Source organism: Mchenga conophoros, linkage group LG1 (genome assembly GCF_057382185.1).
Source record: "Mchenga conophoros isolate Kocher_MC1m ecotype Shallow Benthic linkage group LG1, M_conophoros_male_GT1.1, whole genome shotgun sequence".
Classification (NCBI taxonomy): domain Eukaryota; kingdom Metazoa; phylum Chordata; class Actinopteri; order Cichliformes; family Cichlidae; genus Mchenga; species Mchenga conophoros.
This window is the reverse complement of record NC_140526.1, coordinates 18,550,761-18,572,730: the sequence shown is the minus strand read 5'-3', so window position 1 is coordinate 18,572,730 and position 21,970 is coordinate 18,550,761. Positions and strand designations below refer to the sequence as shown.

Sequence of the window (21,970 nt, the reverse complement as noted above, 5' to 3'; positions counted from 1 at the left end):
AGCATACTGCATGTATGTCCAATACGACTTTACGGCATGGCATACAGCATGTATGGCTGTGGAACCGGATCACTATTGTTTTTTGATGATGTGACTGCTGATAGAAGGAGGAAATGCAGCATTTGATGATGTCTGCATCTCAATCACATCTTAATTCATTTAAAATTTACTGTGGTGATGTACAGGGACAAAATTACATGTATATATGCATCTAAATATTTATGGACCTAACTGTATATTGCTCCAGTGTCCTCAAAGAGGTCTCACACTAGCTGAAGTACATTCAGAATTCTTTCCAAAGGTGTTTCCAGGTCGTGCAATTTCCTAATGCCGCTTACATTTTCTCGCTCTCTCTGTCCTTGCAGTGGGGATGGAGGAGTTGCAGGTGATTAAAAAGGAGCTGACTCTGATAAAGACACAGATCGATGGGCTGCTTGACAGTCTTGACAGGATGGACACACAGAGGAATGACCACAAAGGTGAGACACTCATTCAGAAAGACAGTGGAGTCGGGTGGCTGTAAGATCGAATGATAGATAATCCATTTGCACATCAGAATCATTTTAAGGAGGACTCCGGCAATATGCCACGTTCAGATTCCTGCTTGATTAGCTCCTCCAGTCACAACCCCAATCAAAACGATTCAGGATCTGTACTGCAGGGAAACTGGGGGATGGGAATGCACTGCATGGATGGAGCCACTCTTATTTTACCTGACAAATCAATTATTTTCCCCCAGTCAGGATCTTTTAAAAAGTTGAATCCAGGCTGTCGGGGGAGAGGTGTATAGATTTATGGTTGGGATCAAATTATGGAACATGCTGAACAAACAGCGTGGTTGAAGTAACTGACTGATGAGACTTCTGCAAACGCAAATAATCAAGTACTGTGAACGGCAGCCGATCGCTACACACAGAAGGAAGTGCTGTTGCTGCCCTCATGTGGACATCTCCAGGTCACTGCAGCTGGCTACGAAAAAACGTCTCAGGGAATAAAGGACAAAGCTCTATTGTCCTCCTTAAGGAAATTATTTTAGCCTCTGCCTTAATTAAACCGACCATAACTGAAACACTGAGTTTACACCACTCCCTCTCACTTGATGCAGTTCAACCTCCTCTGAGCTCCCAACCCCTCAGTCACTGCTACACTTAAATGTTGTTGAGTGAAGACAGTACTTTAACCTTGAAACCATTATCACAACATTCGACTAAAAAAACAGTCCTGGACAACCTTCATTTTACTATCTGTGGATTTGCACCTGCAAAAGTCTGTGTTAAAACTCTCCTGTCTACTTTGATTGACCTTGGCTGATAGATAGCTCTCATCTTTATATTAATTTATCTCCAGCTTTGCTTCATTCCCCTGTCCCTCACTGTCTAGCCTTGCCGTCTCTCATCTCCCTCTCGCTATCATCACATCTGTCCTTCATCTTGTCACTCCCACTCATTTTTCTACCTGTCATCTAGTATAAAATCAGAGAACACGAATTTTCTTCAATACGCTGTGCGAACAGCAATTAATCTCAAATAAAACTGCGAATGTCGTGTGTACATATGTTTATTCTTTTTCTTTTTTTTTTTCAGGGTCTCCACTGAGAGAGGATAGTCCAGTTGGCTCACCATATGCTGCATCACCCAGCAGCCCAGAGCACTCCCTTTCCTCCCTCTCGCCTCCTAGTTCCCGCCATCGAATTCACAAGGAGAGCCCTGACCTGAGAGAGCCTGACGATGACCACCACACGGTAAATGATGTTTATGAAGCATATGCTAGTTTAAGGGGATACAGATGCTATGACCAAAAAAAGTTTAATATTTTGCCTGGAACATTATTTGGGTCTCTGTTAGGGCTACATTTTGTGAATATGGATGGGGAGTAATGTTGTATAATTGTTTGGTTTTTTTTTAGAAAACATTGTTTTTACTTGAAAGTCATACAGGCAAGAAGCCCACATATTTCAGTCTTATGAGTGGCTTGGACATTAAGCAAGACTTTGCTTCTTGAAATCAGCGTATACTGGCATAACAAAATTTTCCTGAGTCATTCTGAGCTGGCAGTTAATGAAACGCCTTCTTTGTTTCCCTCCCACTGTCTGTCTGCCTGTTTGTCTGTCACAGATGAGCAACCACAGCTCTGACCCTGAGGAGGAAATATGAAGGAGGAATGTGAGAAAACGTAAAAGACATGGATAAGGTGCCAAACATGGAGGAAGAGAACCTGAGCCATCAGGCTAACACCCACATCAGAAGCTCAACATAGGGTGTACATATCAAATAACATAATGCATTTAATTGAATCACAGCAACTCGTTTAACGTGACCATGATCCAGATACAGATCAATTTTGAGAAGCAAGTACACATACATCCAACTGACCAGAACTTGACAGGCTTACCTAAGAGAGTGACAGATAGACCGTGACCTTGCTGTAACAAATAAACAAAACAGAACGATGACTTTATAAATTTTACACGTCTACCTGAAATGAACCAGTTCTACTGTATGAGTGAGTTTGCACCAACAGCAACACTCCAGCATGAATCTCAATGTTTCAGCAAAATAGATATGAATCATTAAATCATAATGACACAAACCTGCCAGTTTATTTTGCTCACGTCACAGGCGGTATAAAAGATGGACGTAGCTACCGTGATGTCTCACACTGGTTTCTGAAGTCCTGTTTTGAAGCCTGGAGATGAGCATTTGGCAAACTGGAGAGTGACGTCTCACTTGCTAATGAGCGTGCGATTTCGTACCACAGATAAGCCTCTATTTTGAAACACAGTATTACCCAGGTTTATAAAACAAACAAATTTCTTTTTTTTAATTCAGTGTGACCAAAAATGAGTGACAGAACCCATAAACTGAGCAGGAATGTGTTTACAGGGGTCAAGTCAGAAAGTCATTTTCCCATGGACTTCTAAAGGACCTGAAGTCTTTGTGCAACCACACTGGTGTCTATCAGATAGTATGCAGGTTTTCAAGCACGTCCTCATTAGTTTAATTTTTCAGTTCAGATTGTACTTTTTTACCATGCATGGGTCACTCTGGGTTTTTATTTCTTTGTTTTTACGAAAACAGATGACATAGAGTAATGTCAGACTTTACACACATTAATCATTTATAGATACTGTTAATATGAGTGTTTCTACAGCTGGTTCATCATTTTTTGGGGTTTTTTTCCTTTCCGCTGGAAACAGCAAAATCATTCAGTGTTACAAAATGTCTAAAGGCCTTAAGGACCTTGAAGTAAATCATGCACAAAACACATAGGACTAGATATTAATTAAGCATGGGTTTTTCTCAACCATGTAAACATGCCGCTATTTCCAAATTAACACTAGAACTGGAATATTGTGTGGACAGTATAATGAAAATGAACTCGGTGTTACTTCAAGTATTCTAAACTCTGCACACAGCTCTTTCATTTTTAAACCTTAACTCATATTTTCCAGATATCAGAATTTAGCTGGATAATCACTCAGGAGATAAATGGTTTGTTTTCCACCTGTAGGTATGAGTATGAATGATATACTATACCCATTAAGTATTTTCAGAAGGAAAGAGTATTTTATCTCCTTTAAGTGTATTAGAGTAATGTTATAACTCTCTTCCTCTATGTATTAGACATTTTAAGATGTGCGAAGACCCAGGTCAGTGTAATAATGTGTATTATTGTATACTTTACTGTAATTGTTTAGCCGTACAATTTTAATCTTGCTTTAGGACTTCTGTGTGTTTTTTAAAGAAAATAATGATATTATTATAATTCCTATGGTGTTACATGTTTTTGTTTGCATTCTTAAGATATTGCCAAGTGGAAATACTCATTGTCATTGTAGTAAAAGTATTTTCATATTGAGTATAAACATTATTTGTGGTGTTGTGTTTTTATTCTGAAAGACCGAGGCAAAAGCAGACATTTGATAAGACTTTCCAGCAGCCTGTGAATTTCTGCTGAGTCAGAAAACACTGAAACAAAATATGACTCATTTTTTTTATATATGTCAGAGTTTGAAAAACAAAAATCCACATGCAGCCTTTCCATCAGCAGCTGTCTCTTTAGAAAGCTGGATTAGCCTGTGAGAGATAATTAAGAGAGAAAGGGAAAGCTTTACTAAGCTGAGATACGGAGGCCACGTGGGGAAAATGGCCAGGTTTCAGTTTAATTTAGGCCATAGGTCACAAGGACCTGATAGGGTACTAAAAACTAAGACATGTAAAAATCTTTTGCTCTCTTTTTCTCATCAGTAATAATATGAATGATTAATAAACAAACATGAGATGAAGACATGAAGTGAAATGTAGCCAAATAGGACAGCCTGGTGATTTTTAGTGATTGATGATGCACATTAACCACATTGCCATCTTGCGCTCTAATGTCAGCATGTACCTGATGATATAGTTTGATATGGAAGCATCAGAAAAAAAGAACAGCACTGCTAAAAAGTCACCATTATGAACTGTGAAGCAGAGCTCTGCTGTCAACAATAAAATCAACAAGCCTTTATATTTAACAACTCTGATGCTGAACTCCGGGAGCTGAATTTGAAGCTGGAGGTTAAGGTTGAGTGGTTCATATAAAATTATGTTGTGAATATTCTTTTGTGAAATTCAAGCAGGGGGAAGATGTGAGAATGCAACTTTGTTACTTTTAATGCCATTTACTGTGCTAATCTGCTCGGCCCCAGAGGAAGCAACTTTAATCATCCAAGTTCAAAGTGCTGAAAACGAAGTGTGACAAAAGGAGCTCTTGCATAACTAGCGTGCTGTTGACAAAAAGATAAGCACATGTGAACTGAATGTCATACTGAAGAGGACAGTGTTCAGAACTTTGTGGGGGTTTTGTAATAAAGATCTGAAGCTGTTACATATACACCATAAAATTACATTACTCAGTAAAAAGCTGCAAACCCAGAATTTTTATTCCTCAGTGCTCATGAGCGCTTCCAGGCTGCAGCAACTGAAGAGTCAGATTTTGCCTGATAATAAGGTAAGTGTAACATTTTAAGAAATACATGATAAAACTGAAGATTTGTGATTTTAAAATAAAGTGAAACAGCATTATATAGTCGATAGGTTGTTATGTACTATAACTTATGGCTGAGGTGACATTAGTTTTAGTTAACAGTTCAATATCAAATATAACAAAATATGCTATTTTTAATTATTGAACACAGTCTTGTGGCAAATTTAAACCAAGGGTTCTGCTGTGGTTGCTGTCTAAAATCTTTAAAGTGCCAAAGATAGTTTAACATTGCAAGAACTCACTGGTGCTTTAAGAAAACTACACCAGCACCAGTATCTCATTTGTAAGATGCAAATGTGTGGATATAGTTTCATCTTAATATTACTATTTTAATGTGATTCCTCCATATTAAGCTGCTCTGTTTAAAGTCCTATGTCTTCGGTCTGTAGCTCACAGCAATGTCAGAATCACCTAGTCCTCTGACCACACATGTGCTGAACACTGCAATGGGTGTCCCCGGGTCAAATATGGCCCTCAGCCTTTATCAACAAGACCCCTCCACAAACACCTGGAATTTAATCACCACCGGGTAAGAACCTGGAAAAAAAAAGCATCACCAAGAAACCTATAATTAGTTGAAAATCTCAAAGACTGCTGTAAAAGTTGATGTCTTTGTGCAAAGCTCTTCGATCTTATGCTTTTTGAACAGGACCACTAATGATGATGGACGTTGCCCTGGACTTATCGCAAAACAATCATTTAAATCTGGTGTGTACAAAATGCATTTTGAGACGGCTCAGTATTGGGCGAGTATGGGAGAGACCTGCTTTTACCCGTATGTTGAGGTGAGGAAATGCTAAAACTGTTGATATCTCACGATTTACTTGTGGTGTCATCACAATTTTTGAGACTAAATCGGTAAATTTGTGTCCAATTTAAACCATTTGTATGGGCTTGAATATTAATCTTATCTCTGTAATCTTTCTGTTTTTCTTCTTGAAGATTGTCTTCACCATAAATGACCCTGGGCAAAAGTACCATATCCCTCTGCTTCTGAGTCGTTTCTCTTACAGTACATACAGAGGGAGCTAGATATCAAGCAAGAGGAACCTCCTGAGATTACTCCACCTGTCAGCTGTTTGACACATCACATGATGGCACTGAATGAACTGTCACACATATTGGACATATTGACAAGGCACAATACTCCATTTCAATTATTCTTTTTGTTGTAATAGTGCCACAATACCATATTTTCTTTCTTTAAAAAAACAAATAAAAAAAACTTATTAATATATGCTGTACTTTAGTCTACCATATCAATTATTGTAAGCTGTTATTTTAAGATGTGTAAGGTCTAAACGATCAAATAATACATCTGTCTAAATCACCAGTTTCTGTATGTGATACAAATTGAAACATATTGATTGATCAATTGTGTTACATGTGCACTGCCTTTAAAAAGACAGTAACCTTCAAGAAACCCCTCCAGGTCCTGTGAAACCTGAGAGTATATCATCACAAGAACCATACAAATCGCTGTAGGATAAAGTTAAGATTTTTCATATTTCCAGTTAGAGATCCTTCTTTCAGTATTACCCCTATGAGGTATAAGTAATTATTGGTGGTAACTTTGGCCACAGCGCTACCCTAACCTTATATTTTGGAGAAAAATCAAACGGACTTCCTGGGAAAAAATGTTATAATGATTGCCAAGACACTTTACTTTTTTTTTTTTTTTTAAAGTAAACAAGTTTACATATAAAATGCACATACACATACAATTACATATACAAAACCATGAGCACATACAAAAGGGAGAAACAAGGAGGAAAATCTAGCATCTGAGTCCACACAACGTTCACAAGACTTACAGTTTTGACACTTTACCCTACCGCCTACTGGTGTTGGCCAGAGGGGCCGATGGCGCGATATGGCAGCCTCGCTCCTGTCAGTCTGCCCCAGGGCAGCTGTGGCTACAACCGTAGCTGCTTCCACCAGTGTATGAATGTGAATGAATAGTGGCATTGTAAAGCGCTTTGGGTGCCTTGAAAAGCGCTATATAAACCCAATCCATTATTATTATTATTATTAAGACTTGGGAGAATAAAATATATAACTTCAGAGGCATAATGATACAGTGCACGACTGAGTGAGCCTGACTCTCTCATTGATTGATCGAGCCTGTCGGATCTGTTTTTCTGACGTCGATTATCCTTCCTTCAGTTAGGCTGGGCCTAGCCTGTGATAGCAGTTTAGTGGGAATTTTATTGCGATACACCATCCCAGTTTTGACTTTTAGGTCAATATTACGGTTATAAAAAATGGCAGACGAAGAATTAGAGGCGATTAGGCGGCAAAGAATGGCGGAGCTACAGGCAAAGCAAGGGGTAAGAACCGAATAGGCACCGGAAAGCATGGTTTCACCCGCCTTATATGGAGATGCTGAGTTCAGTATACTGCTAGCTAGTGTAGCTAAAACAAAAACAAACCACCACTTAACTCTAACTTAAGGGATATACACAGCTAACTTAATGAGCCTCATGTTTGGTGCAGATGATATTTGCTTCCTCATCTAGATGTGTTAACATCACCATAGTGCTAGCTTTGTATCAGTCAGCGCTTACCCCTCTGAAAATCAAAGCGCTGGCTTGTTGGAACAAAATTGAACAAATTTTTAGACTTGCTACTGATGGAGTGGTCGTTATGCTTCCTCCTTTCTACAGATAATTTGTGTGTGTGTGTGTTTATCTAAACTTTGACATTAGCACAGCATGTGAGTAAGCGGCAGCAATTTCTGACGTGTTTGGTGAACTGTCAATAGTCTAATACATTACCATATGTCAGAAATAAGTATTTATACTAATTCACATGCAGTGCAGTGATTAGAGTCCTCACGTGTCTGGGTTTCTGTCATTGTTTTTGAAAATATTTGACACTCATAAATTTCTATTTTATGTCTTTTTATGACCTCAAAAAATACAGTGATCAGTGGGTTTTAAATCTCATTGATGATATCCAACTTACCTCAAGAAGACTGTAATTGGAACTTTTCACTGAATGTGCCTATATATAAATCTGTCATATGAGTTTTGTTTGTTTGTTGACAGTAGTCTAACTTTATTTGTTACAAAATAGAGAACATACTGGACTTTAATTCATTTTCTAGAGTACCTACCATTAAAAAAATATCCAAAGCAACAAATTTACAAACTCGATTAAAGATAAGCCATTATGGTATACTTTGCTATACTGGTTTAAGTAAAATATAGAATTTTTAAAAACAAAACGAAGAAACTTGAAAACATAACCGAAGAGATTGCTCTCATGGTCCTTCTTGTATCGTCAGACCTGAAAATAACAGCGAATAAGTTACTTTATCAAATTTTCACCATTACCAACATTAAAGTACTGTTTGATTGGTGGATGGAATAAAATAAAATGTCTACCAGTTAGCTGAATGTATAAATAAAATCTGTATTTAATGGTGCTGTCCTGTATACTTCCAGGAAGGTAATAATCAGCAAGCAGAGGAGGCCAAACAAAGGTACGATGTGTAATTGATCAAAAAATAAACTACTTTAGCTGAATTTTTCCTGTTTATAGTACTTGTACTTGCATAAAGGACTGTTTTTTTTTAAAGACTAACTGTTATATGCCTTAAGTATTGCACTTTTTTTGTAACTGAACTAAAATATTTCCATACAGCAGAAATGTGTATATATACCTTCAGTTGAATATATTTTTTCCTATTTAACTCAGTCTTATTTATATAGTGCCAAATTACAACAACAGTCACCTCAAGGTGCTTATTATTGTAAGGTATAGACCCATTACATTAATACGGAGAAACCCCAACAATTAGATGAGCCGCTGTGAGCCAGCACTGAAAGTTTTTGACATATATGTAATATCTAAACTCTCAGTGTAGCTGACCAACCTGGTATTCTTACTGCTTAACTTCTATATAAATGCAGTATCTTTTTGTTTTCTTTTAGTTGGTCTCAGTTGACCAATGTAATTGTTTTCTAATTACAGAGAAACAGATATGAGGAACTCCATATTGGCTCAAGTTCTAGACCAGTCTGCCCGTGCGAGATGTAAGTGTGGTTTCATATACTGTATATCCTTCATCCTAATAAAACTCCTCTTTGGAAATTAATAGTGCTGTCTCATTGTATTTTATTTTTTAGTGAGCAATCTTGCCTTGGTGAAGCCAGAAAAGGCAAATGCAGTTGAAAACTATCTCATTCAAATGGCTCGTTTTGGAAAGCTGGGAGGAAAGGTAAGAAAGTACAGACATGGGGAAAAAGTTTTCACAGCACTCTCTGCGATCCTATGAAAAACTAAATACACCCCACCATTCAGTATCTTGTAAAACCACCTTCAGCCAAGCTATAGTTGCCAGGCAGATTTAGCACTATAATATTTCCGTGTAAATGGTAAATGGCCTGTATTTATATAGCGCTTTACTAGTCCCTAAGGACCCCAAAGCGCTTTACATATCCAGTCATCCACCCATTCACACACTGGTGATGGCAAGCTACATTGTAGCCACAGCCACCCTGGGGCGCACTGACAGAGGCGAGGCTGCCGGACACTGGCGCCACCGGGCCCTCTGACCACCACCAGTAGGCAACGGGTGAAGTGTCTTGCCCAAGGACACAACGACCGAGACTATCCAAGCCGAGGCTCGAACCGGCAACCTTCCGATTACAAGGCGAACTCCCAACTCTTGAGCCACGATCGCCCACGGTGGTGTACAGTGGAGTTTGCAGTTAACTCAACTGCAAGGTGCCTGCATGGTGCCAGCAAAGTGCCAAACTTCTGCTTTCAGAGGTGGTCACACGACTGACGATCATTTAAGTTCATTTAAGCAGCAAGAGTGTATGTAGTTTTTCACTATGCATTCCTCTCAAAACTCTTTTTTTCCTCAAATGACTTTAACTTTGAATGCTTCTAGCAAAACATATTGAATAAACTCATTTCCACTTTTGTCAGATTACAGAATCAGGCTTGATCGAGATCCTAGAAAAAGTCAGTCAACAAACAGAAAAAAAGACAACCGTTACAGTAAGTTTCTCTGAAATGTCACATACATTTGATTTTTTTTCCTGTAATTTATATGTATTACATTTCTAATACACTCTACTTGACAGTTCAACAGACGGAGGGTGATGGACTCGGATGATGAGGACGACTATTAACTTTCAACAGGAGCTCTGGAATGAGCAACCAAATCAGAGTAGTTGACATGCTTTGCTGGGACTCTGACAGGATCGCTGACTAGTGTGTTCCTGTTAGCTGAACCCTGAGATGCCACACTAGCTTCTGTGTGTCTTTGGAAACTACCAACCAAGATGGAAAACAAGGACTTTGATATTGCAGCATTTGGTGGGATTGTTGAACACAATGTCAATTAACATTTTATTTTGTAAACTCTTCAATCTAGATGCTACAAATTTTTACTGCTTATCTGACAGCTCATGGCACTGTTTGACTCTCCTAGTCCATCTCAGTAGTTTCCTTTATTTTCACCACGGTTCATGCATTTTCTTCAAACATTAGAAACTAGTTAAAATGCAGATGATACTGATGTTAATGCATTTTATGTGGGTCTACTCTTTAATTGCCATCTAGGCTACTATCCCATTAGCTGTTATTCTAGGATTCTTGTTGCTGATGTGTACCTTGAGGGTTCACATATAATTAAATGAGCCTTAAATTGAAATGTTTTTCCTTATTAGTGGACTGTTTCTAAAATTGTCCTTCACCATTTAAATGAGTGTTAAATCTTTCTTTCTTTTTTTTTAAGTTTCCATTTAGAATTAAACACAAATTGTATTCCACTGACTTGAACATCAAATATCACAACATCAATACACAGTAATGTCCCCACCATACAAAGGTAGACTGTCAGTCTATGGAGGTGGATAATTGACTCTGGACTTTTTGCTTTATAAATAAGTTCACATTTTGACATTCAATTCAGAAGCAGGAGTTAACAGACTGCCAAATGTATCCAACAACTTTTGAAATAAAATGCAAAATGAGGAAATTTGTTTTATATTAATATACTTTATTATCTCTATAAAAGTCTGTCCGAAATCACTGTAGTCACCATACTGACAGAACTGTTTTTATCGGGGTCAGTACCAATAATGATGTACAGTATAAGAAAGCATTTAATGTACCTCAGTTGTTCATTACATGTCAAATACAATAACCGAGTACCTTTTCAGCACTAAATCCTGCAGCTTATCTCTAATTCACAATAGTCATTTCCTGCCTGAGCACTTATTAAGATTTTTAATTCATATTGCGTTTATAATTCAAAATTGCGTTGACTTGAATAAACCCTAACACCGACGACAGGGGTCTGGGTTGGTCTTACGCTTGCCTCATTTTCACACGACCGTGGTCAGATGATTTCTTATTGGCTATTTAGAGTTCAGTACACTCAGCCCGACTCTGATTGGTGCTCGGGTTAGTCACATGTTCATCACTAACCAATCCGGTGAGTCTGCTAGGAAACGCTACAGTAAGGTGCAGGCAGCCACGCTGAGAGTGCTAAACTCGGGGAGAGGGTTGTACAGTGTGTTTTAAAAAACATTCAGGTAGTCTTTTTATTAGTGTATATGCAGAGCCATGCCGGAGGACAGAACTGAGCAGCCACATATAGTTACATGTACCGCTCCAGTGAATATAGCTGTCATTAAATACTGTAAGTATCACCTGGACTTGTGTTTGAGTTAGCATTGTTTTGTTACGGTTGTATCATTTGGACTCAAGTAAAACTGAATCGACAGTGCCTGTGTGTTAATGTCTGACTGAATATTGGCTATTAAAGGTCTGAATTACTCTCGAGTCTATTTATATTTTATCCTAATATCAGGCTGATGACACCTCGGTTGAGGACTCCGTGTTAAAGCCTTCTTACTTTTCAGGGGGCAAGAGAAATGAAGACATAATTCTACCCATTAACTCATCGTTGAGCGTCACATTGCATCAAGACCAGGTATGTTAATTAAAACGAAATCCTCACGAAGCCTGTGTCTGTAAAAAAAAAAAACACTCTTTCTCTATGTTTTCTCATTTCGTCGTGTTTCCCTGTCGAGAGCTGCAGAATAAACTGCTGCTGTGGCAGTAAGAGTTCACTGAATGGAGCCAAAGTCTCTATAAAATAGACTGTTAAGAGAATATTATGTCATAACATTACTGTTAGTCTCAATTAGGATTGCTAGACAAACTTTAAATATTTATCTGCTGTTTTAGTATTTGCAGTGTGAACACAGTTATATTAAACTTTACCTGTTCACGTCTATTAGATATTCTACTAAATGAATATTGGGGGGGAAAGTATTGTGACAATCTGGAAGAAATTCTCTGTTACTCAGATTACAGACGATTGGCATCACTTTTGCACTGTCCCTTGAAACTGGGATACACAGACATACACTGTGTTTTGTGCTTTTCACATGTCTCCGGGCTTCAAGTTGGATATTATGTTATATTAGTAATAACATACACTACTACATACAGCACCATTATTTCTCTAGTTTCTCTTTTGCTCTTCTTTGCATGTTTGCTGCTTTTTTGTTCTGTTCTCTGTAAAGATCTGTCAGTTCTTTGGTCCTTTTTGAAGAACACACTGCACACCCATGATGAGACATGCTTTTGGCAAATAACGCTTTGGGAATCATCTTATTGGTGCAAAAATACATTTTTATATTTTATGTAGCTTTACCTAAAGAAATCACGAAATGTTTTGGAATGGCTGAAGTAACAAAGTTCTTAAAGATACAATTTAAAATTGGTTTGGCTAATTGGTCTGTTATGTATGGACATAACACTGGTTCATCCCTTGAGTCAGGTGCCTTTTTATGCTTGAGTGATTGATAAATCAGTTTTAAGTGGCTTAATAAACAAAAACAGATCCCTCTATAAGTGGTTAGGTACAAGGACTGGACTAAAAATGTGTATAAAAGCATCCAATGTCCAAAGTAAAACTTTGAAAGAACTTCAGAATGCCTGGAGAACTATTGCTCTCGAGCACTCTTAAAAAACTACAAAAAGGTCTGGTTCTTGGAAACATAATAGAAAAAAATGAGGGATGGTTCAAGATTTTTGCACACCACTGTAAATGCAGCTTGATACCGACGTACCTTCCTTTCTTCTTCTGCTTAGCTGAAAACAACCACTACAGTTGCAACCAGCAGATCATTTCAGGAGGATCGAATATGGCTCAACGGTAAAGAGGAGGACATAACCCATCCCAGACTGCAGTCCTGTCTGAGAGAGAGTGAGTGTTGTGCATTATATTTGTAAAATCATAGAGCAGACAGAAAGGAGTGCATACTACAATGTAGTTTTCTTTCTTTTTTCTTTATGTTTAGTTCGACGATTGGCACGGAAGAGGCGTAATGATGGAGACTCTGGCGTGGATTCAGCTAGTTTGTCACACAAAGTCCACATTTGCTCAGTTAACAACTTCCCCACTGCTGCTGGACTCGCCTCTTCAGCAGCTGGATTTGCTTGCCTGGGTGAGCTTGTCTGTGCTATAATTCACTTTTGCTAACATCTCCTTCTCCATCTTTCTTATAGTTGATATTGCTTCACTTAGTCCCAGTGTCTTTGTTTTTTTTGACTGTTCTGTGGCACAGTTTACTCTCTGGCTCGGGTGTTTGGAGTAGAAGGAGAGTTGTCTGGGATTGCTCGTCAAGGCTCTGGCAGCGCATGCCGGAGCATGTATGGAGGTTTCGTCCAGTGGATCATGGGAAACAAAGAGGATGGGAAGGACAGTTTAGCCCAGCAGGTGGAGCCAGAGACTCACTGGCCTGAGCTCAGAATCCTCGTACTAGTGGTAGGTCTGATTGTGGGTATAGAAGAGTGACACTAAATAAGTGAAAATAATACTGATGAATTTGCGCTTTTACAAATGCAGGAATGCAAAAGTTACATCAATTTGATGCACTTCTGTCACAGGCCAGTGCAGAGCGGAAGCCAGTTGGCAGCACCTCTGGAATGCAAACCAGTGTAAAAACAAGCTGCCTATTAAAGGTGTGTTCACCTTATACTGCAAATGTCAGAATTTTAATGTATATTGATTAGCACTTTATTTAAACCCAGCTCACTAATACAACACATGTCTGACTGTCATACCTGTGCCTGTGTTAGCACCGCGCTGAATCTGTTGTCCCAGGCCGGATGGTAGAGATGACTGAAGCAATACGAAAAAAGGACTTTGCAGCATTTGCTGAACTAACCATGAAGGATAGTAACCAGTTTCATGCCACCTGCCTCGACACGTACCCCCCTATCTTCTACCTCAATCATGTTTCGCAGCAGATCATCAGTTTGGTCCATCGTTACAACAAGCATTACGGGGAGACGAGGGTGAGCAGCTTTTACAGTGACATTATGGGAGAAATATCTGGGCACTGGACTTTATTTATTTATACATATTTGTATTTCCATTCCCTTATTTACATTTTATTTTATTGTTTTTCCATGAAATTGATTTTTCTTAACCACTCATCCAACTTGGGGTCACAGGTGCCTCTCCCAGCTGATATAGGGCGAGAGTTTAGTTTAACAGTGGACATGTTGCCAGTCCATCACTCAACACCATGCCATGCTTTCAATGAAATAAAGAAAACTTAATTTCCTCATGTGTTAAAATAATGCATTTTTTTATGATGCCGTAAAGAAGATGTGAAAGATGTGTGATGGTTTTAAACTGGAGACAGGAAAATCTCATTTTTTCTGCAATAGTCACATTCTGTTTATTATCTTTATAGGTAGCCTACACTTTTGATGCAGGGCCCAATGCTGTGATCTTCACTTTACAGCAGCACGTTCCTGAGTTTGTGCACATGGTTCAATATTTCTTTCCCCCAGAAACCAACGGAGCAGAGTAAGTTGAAGGATGTTAAGCTCATTCCCTTTAAAATCCGTCTATAGCAATTAATTAATCCTGAAAAATCAACATTTAAATGCATATATATAGATATATACAGTGGAAAGTATTAGGTCTTTTCGTGTAATCTAAAGCTGATAAAGCAGGCCTTTTGCCCATTAACCTACTCTGAAATTTGTGAAAGTGAAACTTGTTTTGGTTTGTTAAAAATCAAGAACTGAAATCAGTTCTTACCAAGGTGTTTAAACCCTTTGCTGTTGCATTCAACATTTTGATCAGGTGCATCCTGTTTGCTTTAATTATTTTTGACACGTGTCTACAACATAACTGTGGAAACCTAAATGATTTTAGCACAGCTTACCAAGGCATGTGCCTGTAAAGAAAGTCTAACAAATCATATTGTATTAAGGCCCAAAGTCCAGGAAACTCTGTAAAAACTGCCCACAAAACTGGTCAAGAACACCATTTCTGAGGTTTTGAGTGTTCCCAAAAGTGCATTGTACTCAGTAGATTAACATCTCTAGAAGATATTTACCAGAAGTTACCTTGCCATCCAACCAAAATAAGTGATCAAGCAAGAAAGGTCTGCTCTGACTGAACCTCAGAGGTCCTCAAGTTGTTGTGAAAACCTGTTGGAAAGACAGCCAACTTACTGGTCAAATGATCCACACACTTAACTCCCTGAGCAGACCACTATTTCTGACTAATACCAGGCACTGCTTATTATCTTGCTGAAGGCAACTGAATCAGGATGCTTGCATACTATTGGGGTCTTTCTCCATAGAAGGGACATGAAGACGCAGGGATGTAAAGATTTCAGAAAGGGAACATGAAGATAACCTGCTTCAACTTGCACACAACCTGAAAACACAGAAATAGCCTGAGCTAGAAAAAACCTGCCTAGAAGAATAAATCTGAAATGTCTATGAAGACCTGAACCTGCAAATGCTGCTAAATGGACTTCCACAGAGGACTTAATGTTGCATCTTAATGTTGAATAATGTTTTAGAACAAATGGTAGACTTGTATTTTTGCTTATTAAGGTGTATTGGCCTTCAGTCCTTTTTAAAATGTGTCACTGAGTGCTTCTTTCCTCTCTGCAGCTTTATTAAGGGTCTTCCAGTCAACTGTGCTTCTCTTTCTGAGGAGCTGAAGCAAGGTATTGGTCTGGAACCCATGCCAAAGGGAATAAACTACATAATTAGTACTAAGGTATTCACTCATATTTATCCACACAAGCAATTACTCCAACTTTGTATTATAGGCTTACTTTAAACAGCAGCTGAAAGATACAGAGGTTTTAGATTTAAATGATCCATCTATGCTGCACAAAACTGCAGTGATGTGTCTGCTGTAGGATTGCAAGAAGGTTCAGATGTGTATGCAATACCTTTCAACATGCTGTTATGAAACATAGTCTTGCATTGGTCCATTTAACTAGGGCACTGAAAGACCATGACAGTTATCTGAACCTTTGACCAGTGAGTGCTTCATTTGAAAAGCTAACGTTTCCAAGTGGAAAGAATAATTGTATAATTATGAAGCTGTGAACACTCAGACACACATAATTAATCTGTTGTTTCATCTTCTTGTATTGTCTTCAAGGCTGGACCAGGCCCGCGTGTTGTAGAGGATCCTACTCAGCACCTGCTTTTATCTGATGGTTTTCCCAAGAAAACAATGTGATTTCCTCCTGCAGCCCTAAAGGAGCGAGTTCTACTGAGCAACAGGAAAGCCGATGTGACTTAGTTGCATACAACTTTTATCGCAGCAATACCAGACACCTTCCTCACAAGAGCGGAAGATGATACGTCTCCCTTTAAATATTAAACTGTCCTGTTTGGTCTCTTTTCATATCATCATTACTCCTTTGTGTTCTTTCATAGCTTTAATCATTTCTGTGTGTCTGTAGGTAGATAAACACTGATACTGCCTTGACTCTCTGGTAGTAAATAAGTGGAAACTCTTGCAGTGAGCAATGCACTGAGTCATAAATACAGATCGGACCGGAGACTGGAGCTGACCCATTGTTCTCTGACCTGTCTGATCAAATCATTGTCTGTACAGTTTTTTGTTTCTTCTTGTTAATCACCATTTCCGATCAACAGTGCATATTTAATTCATGTCAATTCAATGTCAATGGCACACAATAAAATATATTTTGGTCAAGATTTCATTTGTTGTTTGTGATTTTTGTCATCATCCGATTCTCATCCAGATGAAAAAATAATTCTCTATTCAATCTCAGAACTTTAAAAGATTGACTCATAATTCTGGTACAGAAGCAGCAAAAAGGACAGCAAATAATAGATAAGGAAAAAAACAAAACTTTTACAAATTCCGGTAACCTAACAATCACCGCCACAGTCAACAATCACAGTGTGAATATCTTGGGATAAAGCCGGTCTTTCTTTTCCTTGTGTTACCTGCCAGGAGTTTTCGGTTCTTCCTCTTCCGCTGTAGCGCTGCATTTTTTTCGGACATGACGCTTGAAACGGAGATTGGCTAAGGCAGAACAAGCCTCGCCCTCTGACCTGCCCTCCTGCACCCCTCAAATCTCGTAAATACATTTTCTTCCTTGTAGAAACTATTATCACCGTCGGTAATCCACGCCGGAGGAGCTCCAGGAGGTTGCAGAGGTGCTGTTAGGTTAACATAATGGGGAAGATTGAGTGGGCGATGTGGGCTAATGAGCAGGCTTTGGCGTCGGGTCTAAGTGAGTATGAAAACTTTATTATTATGGAGGGAAAGGAGGGGGGGGGGGGGGCGGTATTTAGCGTGTTTCTTGTCTTATTCGGTTACATGAGCGGTTTAATTCAAACAGAATATTTTCAAAGGGAATTATACTTTTAGCCTCTTGTCTAGCTCATTTACAGAGTGTTTCTGACAACATAATAAAGCACAGTTTACCATCTCTTTGTTTGTGCAGTCTGCTGGAGTGTATAATTTTAATCTTATCTTCCTGTTTTCTTCTTTCAGTTCTCCTCACAGGAGGAATCGTAGGCGTTGCTGGACAGTTCAGAGGGTGGCAGTTTGCTGCTTATGCAGTGTATCCTTTATTTTCAGTTGTATTTTTTAATTGTGTCTGGATTTTTGGCTTATTAAGCTTTTTCTGTGTTGTAGAAATAATAATATGCTAAATAACTTAAAATAAAGTACAGATGTTATTTACGTCACAAAAATCTCGATTAGAACTGATATAAAGTATGTATTCAGGCTACAGTTTGCATACAGGAAGCTGACATACTTATAACAAGTAAATACATTATAGGCTACACAGCTAATACTAGAGCCTTTAGCTTTCTGGTCTGTATTGACGTGATAGAACAGATGATGTGATTCATCTGTCCTCCACTACATCTTAAACAGGCTCTGTTGGATTGAGGTGTGGTGATTGTGGAGGCCATTTTAAGTTCAAGAAACCAGTCTGAGACTGCGTAGTGCACTGCCCAAGTGAAATGAGCAATTACACTGTAGCCATGCAGGGACACATATGCTCATCAACAATACTCTGCTGTTACATTCAAATTATACTAAAACAGTAACGATTCGTTAAATGATGTGCCAAATTTTGACCCCACCATCTAAATGCTGCAGAAAGAGAGTCATCGCCAATCAACCAGGCAATATGTTTTTTCCAGCCATGCATGTCCACTCATGGGCCCACTGTGTGCTCTGTTTACTTTTCTTAGCTGCACAAATTGAAGCCCGTGTGGTCTAAAGCTGCTGACGACCATTTGCTTTTTCTTTGACAGATTTTGTGCTCAGAGATCCTTCTCTGCACAACATGTCATTTTAGTTTCTATTGCATTGTTGCTCAATCAGTGCAGCCTTTCCTCTCCTATCTTTTCCATCAGGAAGTGTTTTCGCAGCTCAGTGGGTGAATTTTCTTTCTCTCTAAGGCTTATTTAAAGTTATTAATATATGTCAAAAGGCATTTTGTTCCGGCCTCATTAGTGACTGAATTGGTGTTTTTATTGACAAGCAGTTGAATGAGTGTTATTAATACAATAACTGTCAAATGTATATGATGCATCACACAGTATGTTAAGCACAATTATGCAGCAAGTTAACATCAAACCTGACCAAATGTTCTAGTATTATGGATTTAACCGATGCTGTGCTTAACAATGTTCACACTGACATGCAAGAACATTATTTCTTTTTATTCATTAATGGCAAAAATACAACATGGGAAAGTACTTTCTTTTCCCCCCAGTAGCTATTCTTATGAAATAATGGACATATTCTCTTTTGTATTAGAAACAATGCTCTCATTCATTATTGTCTTTGCCTGCTGAACCGCTCAGCGTCACCAGTGTTTATCTCAATTTCACTTCTCAGACTTATCTCAGTGAGCATTCTTATCTGACTTCTTTTGGTCCTGTTGACTTAGTGCACTGTGTTTACTGATGATGATATATTGTTTCTGTTTTTATGTCTGTGTGACACTTTGCATGTAAATAAAGAACATTATTTTAAAGAAAACACCTTGACAGATAACTAGTGCTGCTGGGGTGTTTGTGTGTCTACTTGAGTATCCCAGAAGCAAGAGGGCCAAGGGCACGAGTGTGGAGAGAACGTAAGCAAACACTATTCATTTGGATGTGTGATGGACTTTAATGGACAAGTTCTAAGTTGCTCATGGTTGTGTCTTAATTTCTCTCAGAGGCCAGTTCTGCTTCACTGTGTGCGTAAAAGCCTTTGGACCACTGACCAGGAACTACTATGTCAGGGCATTCTTACATGCTGCGTGAGTTCCTTATCTCAGCTGCTATCTTTGCCAAACAGCTTTCTATCACTGTCGATTAGTCAAGAATTATGACTTGGTTTATTTTGTCTTTTGTCATCAAATTCCTTTGTTTTTGTTTTTTTCCCTCAGCATCTGTGTACCTGGAGGTTTTATGCTTGCCACTGTTCTCGGATGTGTCTGCCTTGGCATTGCCAGCCTCATCTACCTTGCAGTAAGTTTGCAGCTTTTAACGCATTTATTTTTCTTTTGTCCAGCAAGTTAAATAACTTTTTGATAAAGTTGTTAACTGAAGCAGGAACTGGCCAGTTAGTGGAAACAAGGAAATAGCAACAAGGAAGAGGTTGTTTCGTTACTGGCACCTCTGTTGAAAGATGTAGTTATGAAATCTGAACAGTTAGGGGTGTGACTGAATTCCTCAACACCTCTGTGGATCTCTGTGGAAGCTTTCGAGGTTGCACTGTTTATTTTTATATTTTCTAAACTACTGTGAGTGTCAAAGAAAAGGACCAGTAATAATAATCTTCCTAATTTTCAGACTTGAACAGTAACGTTCAGTCATGCTTAACTTAATCATCCACAAGCCAGTCATTGTTGATTTGTCATCTTCTTGCTTTGTAGGCCGCTATACGAGGTGAGCATTGGGAGCCCATTCTTCCACGGAAGGAGACCCGAAAACCAGTTGCACAGAGCATCAAGAATCCTCCTCAGAATCCACCACCAAGACCTCCTCCAGAGATGCGCAGGAAACAAGCAGGCGACCTTGAAAAATCAGCCTATGACAACCCCATGTCTGTTACTGATGATGAATAAGCAGTATAGCTTCAGTCCATAACCAGTTACAGTTGGAGTTTACTGGATTGTGTAACTCTGGATGAACAACGTTTTTCTGAAGTTTAGTGTTTCTGTTGACCGGGCAACAAGTTAGACACACACCTCCTTAACTCAACTCAACTAAGAAAAATGGGAGGAGAAAATGAAGGAAATAATTTGTTCAATGAAGAAAGAAAAATCAGACAACAGAATATAAATGTAAACACTGTAGCTGCTAAGTGTCATCCGCTAACAAATATTGTCAATTTGTTTTAAGTTGTTCTGCATCCAAAATAATTACACTGTGTTTTAACCCTTTACGTATTTCTTAAAAAGCAGCTCATCCCAATGCTGTTTAACAGCTGTTTTTGACTGTATCTGGCTGACATTAAGCCATTTATTAAACTTTTTGCTAGCATTTTCACTGTGTTGTAAATAAACTCATTTTATCCTTTGACTCATTATGTGTTGTAGGCGTATTCTTTAAATCTCTATTCTACAAGGTTTCTGTGGTAAATTATTTTAAGCAATGCAACTTCCCCATTTTGCAAATGTACACAATTTCAATATGTCAGAATTTCCCTTTCTTGTCTCAGCTGTTTCTTTCTTCTTCTGCATTTTTGTCATATTGCCATCAATTGTTGGCTTACAAAGGGAAAAAAATCTTAGGATCATTCATTTGGTTTAGGTGCTGGTTGTCAGACAAGTTCTGCATGTTTATGTATTGTATTATATCTTTTGTTACCCCTCATGTTTTTGTGTGTGTGTGTGTGTGTCACAGCTGACCTGTCAGGCAGCTGGCTATCCCTATAAATAGGCATCTACTTATGAATAATGCATACTGTCAGATGATAATCCATGGGTACAGTTGTTCTTCATTTTAGTTTGGGGCCTAGCACTAATGTACAGTGTTTGATCTATTTAAAAGCATTTTTAATGTATATGTTGTATTTTTAAAATAATCATCAAGACAATATGATTCATATTCAATTTAATGTCCTTAAATCGGCGTATTTTCACGGGTTCTTTATGCTGCTAGAAAAGTTGTTTGTCTTGTTTATAAAGTAGGTTAATTCTGCCACCTCCTGTTCAACGAGAGAACTACAAACGAAGTTGTGCTGCATTAGATGTTGATCCAAAGGCAAAGTAAGACTAGTTATGAAATCAGTTTCGTTGATTCATTTGTTATTTTTCAAATCATTCAAAAGAAATTATAAAACAACTGATCTTAATTGTAATGCTCATGATTTTTCTTTAAATAATGAAATAAGTGTGGAAAATCTATAGAAACACATAACTTAACAAATGTCAAAATAAGTTCAACTCGTATGAAATTCAGATGTAGGTCATATAAACACATTTTACAAGTTCTGATAATTTATCGATAAATCTAGCGTCATTAATTGCGCAAGTTATTTAAATTGCATGGCTTTTAATGGCTTGGGTTGTGTATTCCCTAGTAGACATATCTTGCTCTCCCATCCTCTGTCTTGCTAGTTTGACAATTTATTGCGTGCCTGTTC

The 21,970-nt window shown here is 38.4% G+C and overlaps 5 protein-coding genes across 6 annotated transcripts in view; all 5 read left to right on the top strand.

Annotated features, from left to right (window-relative positions):
• The window catches only part of LOC146583221 (uncharacterized), a 40,149-nt gene extending 36,279 nt beyond the window's left edge, over nucleotides 1-3,870 (top strand). For both annotated transcript variants that reach the window (XM_085268633.1, XM_085268628.1), the window contains 3 exons: nucleotides 366-479; nucleotides 1,584-1,741; nucleotides 2,115-3,870. In XM_085268633.1, the coding sequence (XP_085124759.1) occupies nucleotides 366-479; nucleotides 1,584-1,741; nucleotides 2,115-2,153 (311 nt within the window). In that variant the 3' untranslated portion in view covers nucleotides 2,154-3,870. The remainder of the gene's footprint in view (nucleotides 1-365; nucleotides 480-1,583; nucleotides 1,742-2,114) is intronic.
• Nucleotides 3,871-4,811: 941 nt separating this feature from the next.
• uraha (urate (5-hydroxyiso-) hydrolase a) lies at nucleotides 4,812-6,704 on the top strand. Its single transcript, XM_085280516.1, has 4 exons — nucleotides 4,812-4,989; nucleotides 5,415-5,554; nucleotides 5,675-5,810; nucleotides 5,968-6,704. Exons 1-4 carry the CDS (start codon nucleotides 4,936-4,938, stop codon nucleotides 6,055-6,057), a joined length of 420 nt encoding a protein of 139 aa, XP_085136642.1. The 5' UTR covers nucleotides 4,812-4,935; the 3' UTR covers nucleotides 6,058-6,704.
• Nucleotides 6,705-7,161: 457 nt separating this feature from the next.
• On the top strand, nucleotides 7,162-10,747 carry pdcd5 (programmed cell death 5). The gene is made up of 6 exons (XM_085268608.1): nucleotides 7,162-7,355; nucleotides 8,475-8,512; nucleotides 9,004-9,065; nucleotides 9,159-9,250; nucleotides 9,967-10,038; nucleotides 10,125-10,747. The coding sequence occupies exons 1-6, from the start codon at nucleotides 7,290-7,292 to the stop codon at nucleotides 10,170-10,172; spliced, it is 378 nt and encodes a 125-aa protein (XP_085124734.1). The 5' UTR covers nucleotides 7,162-7,289; the 3' UTR covers nucleotides 10,173-10,747.
• A 421-nt stretch (nucleotides 10,748-11,168) lies between these two features.
• mvda (mevalonate (diphospho) decarboxylase a) lies at nucleotides 11,169-17,055 on the top strand. The gene is made up of 10 exons (XM_085268597.1): nucleotides 11,169-11,689; nucleotides 11,913-11,983; nucleotides 13,153-13,267; nucleotides 13,362-13,508; nucleotides 13,629-13,828; nucleotides 13,951-14,025; nucleotides 14,143-14,361; nucleotides 14,766-14,881; nucleotides 15,988-16,096; nucleotides 16,490-17,055. The coding sequence occupies exons 1-10, from the start codon at nucleotides 11,614-11,616 to the stop codon at nucleotides 16,568-16,570; spliced, it is 1,209 nt and encodes a 402-aa protein (XP_085124723.1). The 5' UTR covers nucleotides 11,169-11,613; the 3' UTR covers nucleotides 16,571-17,055.
• Nucleotides 17,056-17,425: 370 nt separating this feature from the next.
• On the top strand, nucleotides 17,426-20,908 carry cyba (cytochrome b-245, alpha polypeptide). The gene is made up of 6 exons (XM_085268587.1): nucleotides 17,426-17,600; nucleotides 17,864-17,933; nucleotides 19,392-19,466; nucleotides 19,554-19,637; nucleotides 19,767-19,848; nucleotides 20,256-20,908. The coding sequence occupies exons 1-6, from the start codon at nucleotides 17,543-17,545 to the stop codon at nucleotides 20,445-20,447; spliced, it is 561 nt and encodes a 186-aa protein (XP_085124713.1). The 5' UTR covers nucleotides 17,426-17,542; the 3' UTR covers nucleotides 20,448-20,908.
• The last annotated feature ends 1,062 nt before the right edge of the window (nucleotides 20,909-21,970 follow it).